At 44.3% G+C, this 17,512-nt stretch overlaps 2 protein-coding genes across 2 annotated transcripts in view; one reads left to right on the top strand and one right to left on the bottom strand.

Annotated features, from left to right (window-relative positions):
- Positions 1–17,512, bottom strand: part of TOMM7 (translocase of outer mitochondrial membrane 7) — a 207,085-nt gene that overhangs the window by 124,275 nt on the left and 65,298 nt on the right. The window lies entirely within an intron of this gene.
- Positions 9,693–14,112, top strand: IL6 (interleukin 6). The gene is made up of 5 exons (XM_070368813.1): positions 9,693–9,814; positions 9,982–10,172; positions 11,274–11,387; positions 12,118–12,264; positions 13,536–14,112. The coding sequence occupies exons 1-5, from the start codon at positions 9,796–9,798 to the stop codon at positions 13,689–13,691; spliced, it is 627 nt and encodes a 208-aa protein (XP_070224914.1). The 5' UTR covers positions 9,693–9,795; the 3' UTR covers positions 13,692–14,112.

The following is a 17,512-nucleotide window of genomic DNA, read 5'->3' as shown; positions in this document are numbered from 1 at the left end:
CCAGTTGACCACACCTGTAGAATACAGAATGGTAATTTGAATTGAGGCAGTCTGGCTCCAGAGCCTGTGCCATCATGACACTGTCTGGAAACTGATTAGTACAGCACACGACACTGCAGGAGAACCCAGAAGATGACCCTCACTATTCCTGGAAATGGGTCAGCAAAAGCTTCCCGGAGGATCAAGGCACGGTCTGAGTCCTAATGGAAGTTCAGAACAGAGAGACGTCATGGCATCCGCAAGATGTCATTCTACCCTGTGCTGAAACTGTTATGAAAAGACTTACATCCTTTGGACAGCAGGAGGAAATTGTAGCCTAGAGCCTAATGTGATCTGCCTGGGAGCTGTGCCATGTAGTGGAACCAAGTTTCTGTCAGGGAATTTTATGTTTTACTCAATATTCTGAAGTTTGATTATGACACAGTCAAATATCAACACATTCCTGTCATCAGGAGGGTACTATTAGGAGGCAGGGTTGAATTTAATGGCACTTAAATGTTTGTTTTCCTAATGCAATGTCCTAGAAATATGCAACAGAACTGTAACAGAGATGAATCAAAAACAAAAGGATGTAGTACAATAAGACACAATGCCAAGAATAACAGTAGAAGTGATTTTTTTGTGATTTTAGTAGTTAAGAGCAAAACTTATGACATAAGCAGCAATCTTTGGGGACCCTAAGAATGCTTCGGGGCTTTCTTCATCCTGTCCACTAAATGCCCCAAAGCTGGACTCTTGACTCATCTGTTCTGGTTGTGACAGAACGGTGACAAAGCGGAAACCCACAAGCCCATGGGCTGCTGCCTTGTTGTGTCTAATTCTCTCACCGTGACCAGTCTTATTCTCTCACCGTGACCAGTCTTCAGTCCCTGACATGGCCATAGCTCAAGAGCTGGGCTCAGTCTCTGCCCTGATCCACTAAGGCATGAGCCAGCACCTGGCTGGGGAAACTCAAGGACAGCTAACTCTGTAGAACAAAAATTCTACGCTGTGCATATCCTTACTCCCCTAAACTCAGTGTGCAGTCTGTGTCAATTTATTTATAAAAACAGCAGCCTTCATTTGGGGACATAGGAGCAGTATGTTTTGACCAGAACAATTTGTTTCCTTAAAAAGTTTTATGGCCAATTGCCTTTGAAAAGTAAGCTTAAATAACCTTTGATTACATGCTTTCTCTATACTCCCTAAACCACAGCTATTTAATAACCAATCTCTAGATTGCATTGATTTGGCCCTTCAAAATATCCTTCCATCTCTGTAGGCCCACAGATATGGGGGAAGACATATAATAACTAGCCTTCTGGGGGCCCTGATTCCTAGCTTTTGCCAATTTCCACCTACCCTGTCTAATATAAAGCTACAACCAGGAACCACGGAGGGCAGAGCCGGGAGGAGATGAACACAGTTGGCTCCTCTGAACGTGAACCAGCCAGCCCCAACGTACATCTGCCTGGGCTCCATCCTGTTCTCACGCTGAGATGGTTCTTCAATAGCCTCCAAACCCACCTCCTTCTCCATCCCCTGGGGACTTCTTTCTGTTCATTCAGATTAAACACTTTCATCAAACCACGCCCTCCTCAAACCATCTTCCTTGGCTCCCTATTTGCTTCACTTCCACCTAGCTTTCTAACTCACCCTCCATAGTTTTGTCTACCTAACAAAAATTGTTAGCTTTAATCAATAAAAATACAAGATGCCTAGTTAAATCTGAATTTCAAATGAACAAGGAATACATTTACAGCATAAGTACATTCCATGCAATATTTGGAAAATACTTTCACTTAAAAATTATTTGTTGTATACCTGAAATTTATCTGGGCATCCTATATTTTACCTGGCAACCCTACACCTAACCTATCCACCACATCTTACCTCTCCTCCCAAACACCAGCAAGCTTCTTCACAGTTACAGAAGCCTGTGTGATCTCAGGTAAGTCATCTAATGTCTCTGAGCTTCAGTTTCCTAATGCATAAAATAAAGCTAATAACTGCCACTCTATAGAGTGGAATGTAAATGAACTAATGTGTGTAAAGCATCTAGTCTAGCACTTAGCATTCAAAAAATACCTGACTGACCCTCATATCCCACATCAATCCTCAATTACTTAAAATACCTTAGCAGGAAAACTACTGTGGTTATGGAATCCAAGGGCCAGGAGTCCTAGAACATCATTCTGTATGTCCAAAGTCTCTTAAATAGGTGCTTATTGTTAAGCACTTATTTTTAAACAGATCAGCAGCAGAGGTTGGGATTAGGGGATGCTGACATATCCATCAGTAGCCCATTCTAGCAACTCAGAGTCCTTGATCAAGAGAGGCCAGGGCTGTCTACCTCTTACCCAAACATATCTCCCAACCAACATCAAGGCCTGCAGGCATCTGCTTTGTGACAGGTCTACCTTCAGCTCCCACAGGAAATGCAGTTTTCTTGCACAAGCAACACAATCCCAACAGGTGGAAACACAACCAGAACTGGAGTTGGAAAGGAGAGAAATGTTGCAAGACTACAAACTCCTTATCAAAATGTACAATTTTTTTTCCTCTCTCTGTAGAACAGACCCCTGCAAGGAACCTCAAAGTACTAGGGGAAATGAGCTAGATGAGAAGAGATGATGACACCATCACCTGTGACAACTCCCCAGGCATCCTGAAACCAAGGGCAACGAGCTACAGATCGATGCCCTGCACAAGAGCCAATCAGAGCTCGGCTATGTTAAATTACCAGAACCACCTGAGAAGCAAGTATCGGTTGAACTGCAAATTTCACTTTCATGATTGTCAAACCATCAGCACGACTTACTGATTTAGAGATTATGCTGTTCCACAAACAAGTGATTAGTTATCCCCCTGGGAAACTCACTGACTGTTTTAAATGCATCTTATCCCCATTCAGATATGCCCTCTTTCTCCAGGGAACAGTGAACAGTGTGCATCTGCAGCAGTAATCAATAAACCTCACTCGATGTTTCCCTTCTCAGCTCTGATGGGTTTGGCTACAGCCATTGTTTACATCATCTCTACTCAGAGAATTACCCAGAATGTTACAGATACAAAGCAGTATAAAAAAGGAAAAGCAGGTTATAATACACTATGGATGGTATTTTTCTATTTCCCATATCCTGACAGATGTGTAGCTACAGAGAAAAATGACAAGAACAATAATTACAGCATAAGCAATGATTACCACTGGGTGATAAAATTATTATGCAGTGTTTTGGCCTATCTCTATTTTCTCAATTTCTACAATACACTGAACATGTATTACTTATGTAGTTCTTTCTTTAAGCTAAAAACAATTAAATTTTAAAATATTGATCAGATAACTAAGAAATCTGCTATCACCTTGCAGTGATATGTCTGGGCTTTGGCATCTTCCAAATCAGTCAGTCTGCCTGAGGCCACCAATGTCCAGAGCATGTCCAAATGGGTGACACCCTGACTAGCCACAAGAGGTCTCTTGGTGTAAACCAAGACATCAGACTTTAGGACTTTGAAGAGCTATTTCTTAATTTAGAGTCTCTTACTCTATTAAGAGTAGACTCTGGGTTATTAAGCATAACTAATGAAGATTCACAGAATGCTGGGGCAAGAAGGGAATTTAGAGAAATCTCTCTAATGGAGCCCTGAGATCACAGAGTACTTTGCCCCCAATCCTCCAGTTGGCCAAAGTATTTTTCTGGTAGCAAAAAGCCCCAAGCTCCTTCTGAATCTTGAAATCTAAGACAGGCCATGAAGGCCAGGGAGTTTTTACACGCCTGACGAACAGCATGGCCACACATATCAGATGGGAAAAGCCCAGAAACTGAATCTCTTCTGACACCTAACCTGCCTTAATGGAGTCTGGGGCCTCAGTGAACAAACTGAACACAGAGGAAGGAATATGTATTACAGCCTCTGTGTTGATTGTCCCAGGACAAGAGAATCTGAGGTAGTTAGCAGCAATTGCTTCAGTACTAAGGCTCCAAACACACCTCTGGGGATGCTATCTCTCCTTGTAAAAGTTCATCACCTCCCAGAAAAGGTATCACCAAAGACAATTCCAAATGCCAGGGAAGAAGACACCATTTCCATGCATCCTGATCACTTGCCAAGCAAACAGGCATAGTAGGGCAGGCCTTTCCTCCTGTCATCACTCTTGCCCACAGGAAAGCAGCACATGAGAAACACAGCCTCCAGAGTGAAAGTTCCAGGCCCATCATTCCACGGAGCCCTCGAGAAACTCAGACCACTGTGGAGGCCCCACAGCACAGGAGAAGCCGCAGGCCTGGCAGACCAAAGGGCCAGCAGACCACCAGCCCTGCTGCCTGGGTGCCCAGGCCTTGAAGGCCACAGTGAGGACAGCACCACCTGGAGCTGTGGCAATAGGTCTGTAAGTCAAGGATTGTGCACTACGTATCTCACACCCAGAACTCAATAGCTTGAAGAAATTACCCATGGCTCTTTGACCTGCTTACCTGGTTACCTTACCTGCTTACCTTACTACCTGCTTACCTACTTACCTTATTACTTCTTTGACCTGCTTACCTGGTTACCTTACCTGCTTACCTTATTACCTGCTTACCTACTTACCTTATTACTTCTTTGACCTGCTTACCTGGTTACCTTACCTGCTTACCTTATTACCTGCTTACCTTATTACTTCTGTGATATTTTTGATCAATCCAGGTGGATCTTGCTTCGAGGAATAATAAAGAAATTACCTATGGCTCTTTGACCTGCTTACCTGGTTACCTTACCTGCTTACCTTATTACTTCTGTGATATTTTTGATCAATCCAGGTGGATCTTGCTTCGAGGAATAATAAAGAAATTACCTATGGCTCTTTGACCTGCTTACCTGGTTACCTTACCTGCTTAACTTATTACCTGCTTACCTTATTACTTCAGTGATATTTTTGATCACTCAAGGTGGATCTTGCTTTGAGAAGTAATAAACCCCAATGGCTCAGTTACAGAGCATTCAACATGTCCAAAGAATATCATGGAAATTATTCCATCAAGAAGATTAGAGAGACTTTCCCTACTTTCATGGATTCAGCTTGCTAAGAAGAACACATATTAAGGTATAATTTAAAGAGACAAAGAGAGTCTCTTTTTTGCAAATAAGTAGCCAAAAGGGCAGGGAAGAGAGGTAAAATACATCATAGCAGAATCCCCTAGTCTTAACCATCACATGTGATGCTTTCAAATGGGTTACTAGTACCTTAATTTTGAGGGAAAAGAGTAGAAGGAACCAGCCAATGGTGTTACATGCTTAGTTTCTATGACACTGAACTCAAGAGAACTGAGACCTTTGGAGAAACCAAAGATGGTTCAAATAATTCATGAGAATAAATTAACTCAGTGCTCCTTGTTGATGAGCTGATTTCCTAATAGTAAAGCAGAACCAGCAGCCACAGACAAAGAAGGTCAACCCTACAGATGGAAAAGAGATAAAACACTGAAACTCAGCCCAGGGGAACCTCCCCAGCCCTGGGGTTCAGAGCAGTGGGCTCCTTCAGAAGCATCAAGTAAGATCTCCTCACCAATGCAGCTTCCTGGGCCCGCTCTTCCAGGCTCAGAGACCAGAGGGACGTGGGGAGAGGGCTCGTCCTCAAAGTGGGGGAGTCTACGTGGTTGCCCCAGGAGAAGCCACTTCCCTCCTAAAATGCCTGGGATTTCCCACTTCAGCAGGGGACGATAACTCAGCACATACCAAAACAATGAGGGCCCAGAACAGATACCCCGCCTCCTTCTGCACAGTTGTGGATCAGAAACCTGGCACTGCAGCCGTGTCTCTAACAGAGGGAGAGGCTAGATACAACCCTGCACATCTCTGCCCTCCAAAAGCTGAGGCCAGACCAAGAAGTCGCTAGGAGCTACAGCAGGACGTCAGAGCTGAGGTCGTGAGGTCCAGGACAGAAGCTGGGCTGGCCTGAGAACTGCCCAGAGCTTTGGTATCCAGGCCTGGCCCCCCATCCAAAAGCAGCCAGCCCTTTCCAAGTAGACGCACTGCATGTCCCTAATATTCTCACTCCCAGTAATAGCACCACTTTTCTCAAAGCAAAGACATTTCCCAGAGCCTTACAGGCCTGGCTGGTCTGCTCAGTAGGACTCAGCCCCGGAAGGAGCTGCTAAATAACCCACTGTTGCGGTTTACAGACTCTGAGGACTTAGTGACAAGTGAAACTGCGTTCTGACAGCAACTGCCAGTTCTCAAGCAGCCGGTGACTTCTCTTTTTTCTTGGGATACTCCCTCCTGCTAAATCACAGAACCAACCCAACCCTACCCACTAGAATAAAGACACAGGAGCACAACTCCACATTTTAACCTGTGAGATGTGGACGCCACCTCTTCTCCTGGGAGCTTAATACTGAATGGCAGTTACCTTTCCCCCTTCACTTTGAATGCATTGATGGACTCTCTGAACTGGATTCCACCAACATGTAGGAGGGCAGTCATGGGCAGTAATCCTAAGGGGCACAGAAAGGACCAGCCAGCCTAGACAAGGGTAGAGGAAGCAAAGTTCCTTGGTGTTTTCCTTCTTCCCCCCATCTGTCAGGCCTCTCTTGGTCTCAGCTGGTGATCACTTCAAATCAGTGATGCTGCAATCCAGCAGTTGCGGCTATTATTAGTTAATAAATGCTGACAGCATGGCCTTTCCTAATCATTTGTACATATTAAAATATGAGGGATGAGCTCTCCAAAGGGAATATCCACTGACATCCAAAGCACAGAAGCTATCATGGTGGAGTTACGGATGTTGCATTAATGCTTTGGAGCAAAGAACTCTTTTCTCCAACAAGCAAACGGCAACCCAAGGCCAGGATGTTAATAAAGACCCTAGATGCTACCAGTGTGTAAGGTGGTGCCCAACAGCGTCCTCTCAGCCTCCCCATACACTTGCATTCCCACCCACACACAATTCACCCTTCCAGGGCTGCCAGAAGCACAAGGTCTGAGATTAAGTCAGACTCCTTCACAGTCGAGGGTCACTTTCGAGATTTTGAATAATAATGATGATCATGGGTGGGGAAGGCTAAAACCTTCAGTCATAAAAACACTTAGCAGAAAGCCTGGAAAACAGTGTAACAACAAGACACAAGCTAGGCTCATTACCTAAATTGAGAGACCAGGTTTGGGGAACTTAATGTTCACCATTAAGAGAGAGAGAGAGAAAGGAAATCACTTTTTTTTTTTCTTTTCTTCATCTTCTACTTAACTTTCAAAAAACATGCATTTGATTTCTTCAGAGGAGAAAAGACTGGGAGACTAGCTGACCACTGGCACAGGAGTCTGGCTCATTCATAAGCAAGGCTCCATATGGACTGTCTGACACAGTTGGCTGGAGGACTTCTCCAAACCAGAGACCCTGAGCCAAGGAATGTTACAAAGAGCAAGTATTAATTGCAGAATTACCATGCTCCAGGGATTTTTCACACAATCTTCTCTTTCAGTCTTTACCACAGCGAACTGCTATTATCCCAGTTTTATAGATGAGCAATCAAGGGGCACAGATCCTTGGCATTTCTTAGCCAGGGTCAGACAGCAAGTGGCAGAGCTGGGCTTTAAAGCCAAGCTGTGTGAACTCAAGAGCCGGTGCCTCTACCATGTACCTGACCATAGGAAATCGCCTCAGCATCATCTAGACAATGGGAAATTATAGTGTGTATATACTTGTGTACAAGTGTGTGGGTGTACACAATATATGAACCAACAATGTAAACACAGAGATGAGTACGTAGGTCACCAAGAACACCTCACCAGATTAGAGTAACAGAGGATTTAGTTGAAAACACCACAGGTCGGGCACTATCTCTGGGAAGAGGAGCTGGGAAGGAAGGAGACCAACTTCTTCTCCCATGCTGCCCTAATGCTCTGTCCCAACATTTTATCATGCACATGTACTTCCTGTTTTTAAAACTCTTGATTGAAAAAAAAATCTGTATGCTGTCGATTCACTGTATGAAATTTTCTGAGTCATATTTTATAAAAAATGGAAATATGAGACGAAGCAGTCCCACACTACAGAGGCCCAGCACGTGCATTGCAGGGGAGCCAGGAGTGGTGGTTTCGTTCAGTACAGGAGGCTTGGTTGGGGGCATCTGAGTAGCTCAAGACCCAAGAGCACTAAAAGCGAAACCATTCAGCTATCCTCTGCCATTTTCATTTTCAAACTCCAAACCAAGCTACCACCACTACAGGATCTGCCTCTCAATTTAGAAAGTCAGTGAAAGAATGAATGACCTCGCGTTCCCCAATAGGCAGGTCCCAACATGTTGTTCACAAAACAAAACTTAAGTAAATCGATTTGTGTTTTAAATACCCTAGCTGAGGTCCCTGTTTTAGCAATCCTGACAAGATCCTCTTTGCAAAGTAAAGAAGTTGATTGTGATGTTAACACTGTGTTTTGTAAACAAAACATACAAAAAAAGAGGGCTTTTTTTCCCTTGGTGTCATACAAGGGTCCTACTTGCAGTCTGGAACCAATCTTCTGAGCTGTCTGGATGTCTGGGAGACTGGGGGGAACGGCCTGGTATACAGATCTTCTGCATGAAACCAAGGACCCTCTTGCAAAAGATATTGTAAGAACCGAGGAAGCCTCTACTAGCTCAACCCAACATGGAAGCCTGAGGCATTGGAGGGGAAGTGTGATTCCAAACCCAGAGTCCTGTTCTATCAGTAGATTTCTTCTCAGTTGCCTCTGGATTCAAATCAAGTCATACAGCTATGAACACAAGCTCCAGAAAATGCCACAAGATCCTCCTCTGACATACTACCAAAGAGGTGAGTGGTATTCTCCCTACTTCTACCCTGAACCCAGTGGGTGTCAGTAAATTGAGGACACCAGCACACCCAGACCCAGGGTCCTCCCAGTGGGAGCAGGATCACCCTATAGCCAGTGGTAGGGATAGCACCAGCATCACAAGACAACCTCCTTGGACAGAGATCAGGGTCTTCACGGGGAACATCCCCAAAAGGCCACTAGGGAATGAGCAGGGCTGTGACGGATCTGGCCCAAGTGAGCAGGCGCAGGTGAGGAGGAAGCTGGCAGATGCCTCGTGGCGGCATTTATGTGTGAACCCCCACTGCACCTGGAGACTCCTAGAGAACGTCCACAAGATGTGGGGGGAGTCAGGAGGTTCTGCAACAGCTGGCCACAGTGAGAGCCAGGAAATAACAGTACTGCTGAGGGCTCACAGTATCCTTTTTGAGGGAGTGGAGGGGTGGAGAGGCTCATAGGATATTATTTGTAATCCCAGGCCAGCAGGCTGTGGAGTGGTCTGAGGAAACTGAGGTCAGAGCATCTTAGGTTTTTTACAAATACAAATAAACTGGAATACTAAAGCCTAACCAGTGGTAATTAAAGTATTTTTAAAATCAGTCAGCCTTAGCTTCTCCCCACCCGCTACCCCTCTAAAACTCTGTGCATGATTTCAGCTTTACTTTTTCTCAAGACATGCTAATGTGCTGAGTCACTAAAAAAAAAAAGTAAAGAAAGAGTGATCCAGCTTCTGAGGACTAGCTTTAGTAATGATCTAAGCTTCTACGCGGCACTTTTTGCCCTGGTTTGATTCCTGTGATGCTAAAGGACGTCACATTGAGCAATCTTAATAAGGTTTCCAATCAGCCCCACCCGCTCTGGCCCCACCCCCACCCTCCAACAAAGATTTATCAAATGTGGGATTTTCCCATGAGTCTCAATATTAGAGTCTCAACCCCCAATAAATATGAGACCGGGGATGTCTGAGACTCAGTCTGCCCTCGGGCCCACCAGGAACGAAAGAGAGCTCCATCTGCCCTCCAGGAACAGCTATGAATTCCCGCTTCACAAGTAAGTGAAGGAAATCCTTAGCCCAGGAACGGCCTGGCAGCCGTGCGGCGAAGGAGGGGGGTGTGTGTCCGCTGCTGTGAGGGCTGGCGGGCGGCCAGCAGCCAGAAGCACAGCTCCCCCAGCGGCGCAGTCTGCTCACTGGCTGCTCTCCCTCTGCTCTGTCACAGGCGCCTTCACTCCATTCGCTGTCTCCCTGGGGCTGCTCCTGGTGATGACTTCTGCTTTCCCTACCCCGGGTCCCCTGGGAGAAGATTTCAAAAATGACACCACCCCAGGCAGACTACTTCTGACCACTCCAGAGAAAACCGAAGCTCTCATTAAGCGCATGGTCGACAAAATCTCTGCAATGAGAAAGGAGGTGGGTAGGCTCGCTCCAGGGTGATGAGCACCCATGTGGGCATCTATTTCCTTGCTCTTGGATGTGAATGGGGGCTTCTGCATTGGGAGGTCTTTGCTGGGTTTGGAGGCAGTTCAGACTTGAAGCCAAAGGGGCAGACTATGTCCTGTAATTTCTCCTCTGCTCCTGGTCTCAGATGGTTCCTTTTCATCCTGAAAAATATACAGTGATGCTGGGATCCCTGCCCCCTGGCCCATTCTCAGCTCCATTCTTGGCATGAGCTGTGGATCACACTGCCTCTCAGGATTTCCTTTTCCATAACCAAAAACTAAGGTCTGTCAATTTTTTTGTGTGATTTGGACTTTAGGAGGATTAAAAAGCACCACCTGAAATGACTGTTCAGCTTCTCAGGACAGTCACAGTACTTTTAGGTTATGCCAGCCCAGAGGTTAGGGATTCCCCAAAGTCATTCTGGCACGTAAGACGCATACCTGATAGTCCACCAAAGTGGCAAAATCATCCATAGGCTACAGCAGCTCCCAAGCTTTAAATGTAAGGTAGTTTGGCTCTGCTTTGGTAGAAAGAAAATAATACAGGAGAGGCAACTGGGAGTCCCAAATCTAACTCTGATTCTGCTGGACAAGCTTTGTGATCTTGGGCAAATTCTTCAGCACCTCTGGGCTCCATCTGTAAAATCATGGAATTGGACTAGATGATCTGAAAGATCCTTCCAGCTGGGACATATAATTCTGGCTCAACTTATAGTCATCCAATTATTATCAAAATTCCTATCATTTATTATGTTACCTACTATGTGCTGACACTTTATAAAATATTGTTTTGTCCTCACAATAAACTTAATGGGCAGGTTTTTCATTATCCCCAACTTGCAGATATAGGGACACTGAGACTGGGAATACATAACAACCATGAAGTCACGGGTGAGGCTAGAACTGAACCCATGTGCCCATCTTCTGTAGAGCTCACTTGCCTGGGTGCTAATGGACTGTGACTTCACTTTTCTTAGAGAACTTCCTGGCCATGATAGATCATGCATCAGCCCTCTAGTGGTGTGAGTTTTAGGGGCATTTATAAGATAACGGTTCTGATATTCTTTCCCAGATATGTGAGAAGAATGATGAGTGTGAAAACAGCAAGGAGACACTGGCAGAAAATAAGCTGAATCTTCCAAAAATGGAGGAAAAGGACGGATGCTTCCAATCTGGGTTCAATCAGGTACAAATGCATTACGTTCACTTTTCAGTACTCCCTAGTCAAAAGTTCTCCCTCTTGCATGAAGCATCTGTATATATAAAGACCAGGCAGGCAATGAAGAAGGGGATTAATATAAAGAATACCATGTAGATTTCATGAGGAGGCCAACTTAAATGATATTAAAGGCAACTTATTTTTTAACAACTTCGTCAAATATAGCCCCTCTGGGCTGGGATTTTTACCACTGTCAAGTGTTAGGAAACCCCAGAGGTTTAGCTAGTTCATCATGGGTAAGGTGGTCCAGGAACCTTTCTCCTCTTTGGCTGCCCTTAGCAGGATCTAGGCCTGCCCTCCCTGCCGAGATCATTCTCTACACCCTTCTCCTTCAGACAGTGCAGTAACCTCCACTGACTTCTGCTTATTTCATAAAAGGAGGTTTCACCCTGACATTGACAAGGGCAGGAGTGCAGCCAGAGGGAAGAGCATTATGGGGTGTAACAGAGGATGGCCCCTTGCCATAATCTAGCATCTACTGGGCTTTGGGAAACATTTAAGTGGTGCCTCTCGTTGTGCAGGTATTTTAAATGGGGCAGCTAATGCTGTCCAATGTCTCAAAACATGATGCTTAAGAAGTACTTGAAGTTCCCTGGAGGGGAACAGGCAGAAGTTGTTGAATTATAGCAATTTAAATTTCTAAAATCAATTATGCCTTGCTGGCAATAACCAGTTTTCCCACTGTCTTTTCTCTTAGGCGATTTGCTTGATCAGAACCACTGCTGGTCTTCTGGAGTATCAGATATACCTGGACTACCTCCAGAACGAGTATGAGGGAAATCAGGAAAATGTCAGGGATTTGAGGAAAAATATCAGAACACTGATCCAGATCCTGAAGCAAAAGGTGAGTGTCCCCTCGCCTGACTCAAAGAAGGCGGCCTAGACAACTCGGCAGTGCAAAGCCAATTCAAAAGAGATGGCTGTGTGTAAAGGAAAAGATCTGACAAATATTTCCTCAAGTTAAAGCTTTTTCTTTTTCCTGTCTTCTGCAAATGACATCAATAACTATATTTAAAACTCAGTTAAGGGGGAGAGTTTTCACATTAACTTCTAAAAGTTTAAGAAATAAGGGAAAAAAGTATCTGTAGAGGCAGAAGGAAGCATATCCAACCTCAAGTAACAATCCATAATAACAAAGAACAGAGAGCACAAAAACTATTTAAGATTGCCAAATGACATTCTTGTTATTATGGTAGTTTCAACTACTTTCCCATACTCTTTTGCCAAGGAGTTAATGCAGAGAAAAGGCTAAAGGCTGGAAGAGCATGTACCAAGGGCTTTTTGGTCACTACCAGCTAGCCATTCAAATGCCACATGGTATAAGCTTGATGGCACAGTTTGCAGATGAACCAAAGCACAAAGAGAAGGAGAAGCAGGCACATTGGTGCTAATCCTGCCTCCCTTTCCTAGCTGAGTCCCTTGTACCAGGGCTTCTCCCCGTTGAAGGTGCAGACACCTTCACCTAGAGGATCTTGTTACAGTGCAGAGTCTGACTCAACAGGTCTGGGGTGAGACCTGAGACTCACATTTCTAACAAGCGCCTGGCAATGCTGAGGTTGCAGTGCTCCAGGATCACAGGTGGAGGTGCGAGGCCTTCCACCATGACTTAGCTCCAAGTCAGTGGGTCTATGGAAAAATCTTCCCCAATTCTGTTTACGCCGCCAGAGCAGCTGACTCTTAATAGATGTCAGATGGATGGGTGAGAGCAAAGCCAAAGAAAAGTATTAGAGTTAGAGGCCCCCGAAGAACCCATTAAAATGCCTTTAACTAAAAGTTCTTCATACATCTACTGAATTCTAACTTTGTGCCAGGCACTGTTTAGGATGACATAAGACAAGTAAGATACGATGGCTACTTATGAGATGCTTATGGTCCAACAGAGACAGAGCAGCAAAAAGTATCAGAGCTCAGTTGCTGTGAGAGGGTCTCATGCTGGGTGGGCTCAGAGCAGAGGACCTCCCCCCATCTGGGCGAGTCAAGGCCAGTGGCCCACATCTGCTCCTTCGCTCCAAATTTGTTTGAATATCTTCCCACAGGCCACAGCGCCTCTCCACTGCAAAAGACTTCTTCAATATTTAAACAATTCCTTTTGTTTTGTGTTCCCTTCATGTAAAGATCGCAGATCTAATAACCACTCCAGCCACAAACACTGACCTGCTGGAGAAGATGCAGTCTTCAAACGAGTGGGTAAAGAACGCAAAGATTATCCTCATCCTGAGAAACCTTGAGAATTTCCTGCAGTTCAGCCTGAGAGCTATTCGGATGAAGTAGCTGGGGCTCCCCTGATTGTGGTAGTTCCTGGGCATTCCCTCCTCTGGTCAGAAACCTGTCCACTGGGCACACAACTTATGTTGTTCTCTATGAAGAACTAAAAGTATGAGCGTTAGGACACTATTTTATCTTTAATTTATTGATATTTAAATATGTGATTTTGAGTTAATTTATATACATGATAAGTATTTATATTTTTATGAAGTGCCACTTGAAATATTTTATGTATTTGGTTTGAAAAAGTAACGTAAAAATGGCTATGCGGCTTGAATGTCCTTATTGTTTTGGAGACAAATCATTTCTTGAAATGTGTAGGCTTACCTCAAAAAATTTGCTAACTTATGCATATTTTTAAAGGCATATTTATATTGTATTTATATAATGTTTAGGCTGTTTTTATAACAATAAACTTCTTTTTTAAAGAAAAAAAAGCAACTAAACCTCTGTGTGTGTCCCATGAAGCTTAGTATAAACAAGTTTCTGTCACTACCACCACCACTAAAACAAAAAGCTGCAGTCACCTGGAGGAAGATATAATTGAGCACCTATTGCATGCCAGGCACCAAGCACAATGAATTGCATGCATCATATTTAATCCTTGCATTTGCACACTTTTCTCTGGAGGTGGGAGAATAAGTAATTCCCTTAGTTACCCAGCTGAAAAGTAAACCACAGGCCCAGTCTTCCTGCCTCTGGCTCCCTACTCTTAACCTTTAGGTCCTCCCCTCACAGGGAACTGACAGATGAGGTAGAAAATCCCAAAAAAATACAGGGAATACATTTTAAAGATGCAATCACACATCTTTAAGATGGTATAACCACTTACAGAAGACATAGCAATATGCAAGCTTCTGAATAATAACTAGAAATTTTTATTCCTGGTTTCCTCAAACTGCACAGATCTGTCCATCACAGCAATGACCATACTGTATCACATCTTAAAATGGGTGGATTTTTCTTTCCAGTCAGCATATGGGTTCCACAAGAAGGAAGACTCTATTTATTCATCTTTGCATCCTGAGCCCACAGCCCAGAACATGAACATTCAATTCAGTTCAGTCACTCAGTCGTGTCTGACTATTTGTGACCGCATGGACTGCAGCACGCCAGGCCTCCCTGTCCATCACCAACTCCCGGTGTTTACTCAGACTCATGTCCACTGAGTCAGTGATGCCATCCAACCATCTCATCCTCTGTCATCCCTTTCTCCCACCTTCAATCTTTCCCTGCATCAGGGTCTTTTCCAATGAGTCAGCTCTTCGCATCAGGTGGCCAAAATATTGGAGTTTCAGTTTCAGCATCAGTCTTTCCAATGAATATTCAGGACTGTTATCCTTTAGTATGGACTGGTTGGATTTCCTTGCAGTCCAAGGGATTCTCAAGAGTCTTCTCCAACACCACAGTTCCAAAGCAACAATTCTTCAACACTCAGCTTTCTTTATAGTCCAACTCTCACATCCATGCATGACTACTGGAAAAACCACAGCCTTGACTAGATGGAACTTTGTTGGCAAAGCAATGTCTCTGTTTTTTAATATGCAGCCTAGGTTAGTCATAGTTTCTCTTCCAAGGAGCAAGCATCTTTTAATTTCATGGCTGTAATCACCATCTACAGTGATTTTGAAGCCCCAAAAAAGTCTCTCATTGTTTCCCCATCTATTTGCCATGAAGTGATGGGACCAGATGCCATGATCTTAGTTTGTTGAGCTTTAAGTCAACTTTTTCACTCTCCTCTTTCACTTTCATCAAGAAGCTCTTTAGTTCTTTGCTTTCTGCCATAAGGGTGGTGTCATCTGCATATCTGAGGTTATTGATATTTCTTCCAGCAATCTTAATTCCAACTTGTGCTTCTTCCAGCCCAGCATTTCTCATGATGTATTCTGCATATAAGTTAAATAAACAGGGTGACAATATACAGCATTGATGTACTCCTTTCCCGATGTGGAACCAGTCTGCTGTTCCATGTCCAGTTCTAACTTTTGCTTCTTGACCTGCATACAGATTTCTTAAGAGGCAGGTAAGGTGGTCTGGTATTCCCATCTCTTTAAGAATTTTCCAGTTTGTTGTGATCCACACAGTCAAAGCAGGCCCCAGTTAACATTTACTGAATGAAGAAACCACACATAGATAATCAAACCTGCTGCTGCTGCTAAGTCGCTTCAGTCATGTCCGACTCTGTGCGACCCCATAGACGGCAGCCCACCAGGCCTTGCTGTCCCTGGGATTCTCCAGGCAAGAATACTGGAGTGGGTTGCCATTTCCTCCTCCAATGCATGAAAGTGAAAAGTGAAAGTGAAGCCGCTCAGTCGTGTCCGACTCTTAGCGACCCCATGGACTGCAGCCTACCAGGCTCCTCCGTCCATGGGATTTTCCAGGCAAGAGTACTGGAGTGGGGTGCCATTGCCTTCTCCCAGATAATCAAACCTAAGATACTTCAATTCTTAGGGATATATGCTGTTGGTCAATGAGTGGGGAAGTTACTAGTGCTGTGTGCTTATGAGTCTTTATCTTAAGGGAAAAAACAGTAAGACTTAGGAAGAAACATTCTAAGACCTTCTAGAGGAGACAGTGGCTAGTCAGTGCATGTATATCTGCCTCCATTTTCTTTCCCACCAGCGATATTCTCCATCCGCCTTCTCCTCTTACCCCAGCCGAGAGTGGTGGTAAGAGAGACAATCTGGGGAAGTGCACATGGTCCCTACATCTCATATCAATATTATGTTGGGAATTTGGCATAGATTTCCCCTTTTAAGTCCCAGCCATATAAAGTCTGTCTTCTTAGTAAAGCTTTTCCCACCCTAACCACCACAGATGTCTTCCTCTGGGGGAGGAGTTCTGCTCAGCAAGGGAAAGTCCACAGGAGTCAAGAACCGAGAGGAGTTAAGCAAAAGAAGAGCCACATACTCTGCTTTCTAGAAACCATGCATCACAAGCAGGTTTCTGAAAATCAGAACTAAATTCAAAGAGCAAGAGAAAAAGCCGTTAACAAACACCTCCACTCTTCAAAAAAGAGTGTGTGAGCATCATATATGTTAGGTGATGCTGGGGATGCAAAGGTGAACAAGTAAACATGTTTGTTCATGTGGTTTACACTATGGCAGGAAGGCAGACATGGAACAAAGGATGTAAATGTGAGGAGGTTTACAAAAGAGAAATGCGAGGCATACCAAGAACCCTATTACGCACCCCAGTAGTGGAGGCATCTAACTATGTCTGGGGAGGGCAGTAATGGAGACCTAATTGAGGAAGAGGGGTTCGGGCTGAGATGTGGAAGATAATATAGGAGTTAGCCAGGCCAAGATGGGTGGGAAGAGCATTCCAGCCTGAGGGAACAGCATGTGCAGTGGTTTGAATCCACAAAGTGCACACTATGGTTGAGACCATGAAAAATACATGACGTCCAGGGCATAAAGAATGAGAAAAAGGATAGCTGAGAGTGGATGGAGAGGAAGGCTGAGACCAGACTGAGAGCATCAGAAGCCATATTAATATAAAAATATAATTTACAAAAGCCATAAAAATTGGGAATTTATCCCATATGTGATGAGAAGGCATTGACGGTATTTAAGGAGTAGAATGACATCTGTGATTTACATTTTAATGTGCTCACTCAAGTTGCAGTGTGGGAAATGGATGGGAAAGAAGCAGGAAGAGATTGCTGGAGGAATATATCAGAGGCCTTCATTGTAGTCCAGGCAGGACATGGATTAGGATGGTGAGAATGACTGAAAGGAGAGAAGGCAATGGCAGTCATCAGCAAAAGATACGTAGTGGCTAGTTCAGTAGGATGTGGTGATTGTTGACCAAGATTCAGGAATTCT

Source organism: Bos mutus, chromosome 4 (assembly GCF_027580195.1).
Source record: "Bos mutus isolate GX-2022 chromosome 4, NWIPB_WYAK_1.1, whole genome shotgun sequence".
Classification (NCBI taxonomy): domain Eukaryota; kingdom Metazoa; phylum Chordata; class Mammalia; order Artiodactyla; family Bovidae; genus Bos; species Bos mutus.
This window is presented reverse-complemented; position numbering and strand designations above follow the sequence as displayed.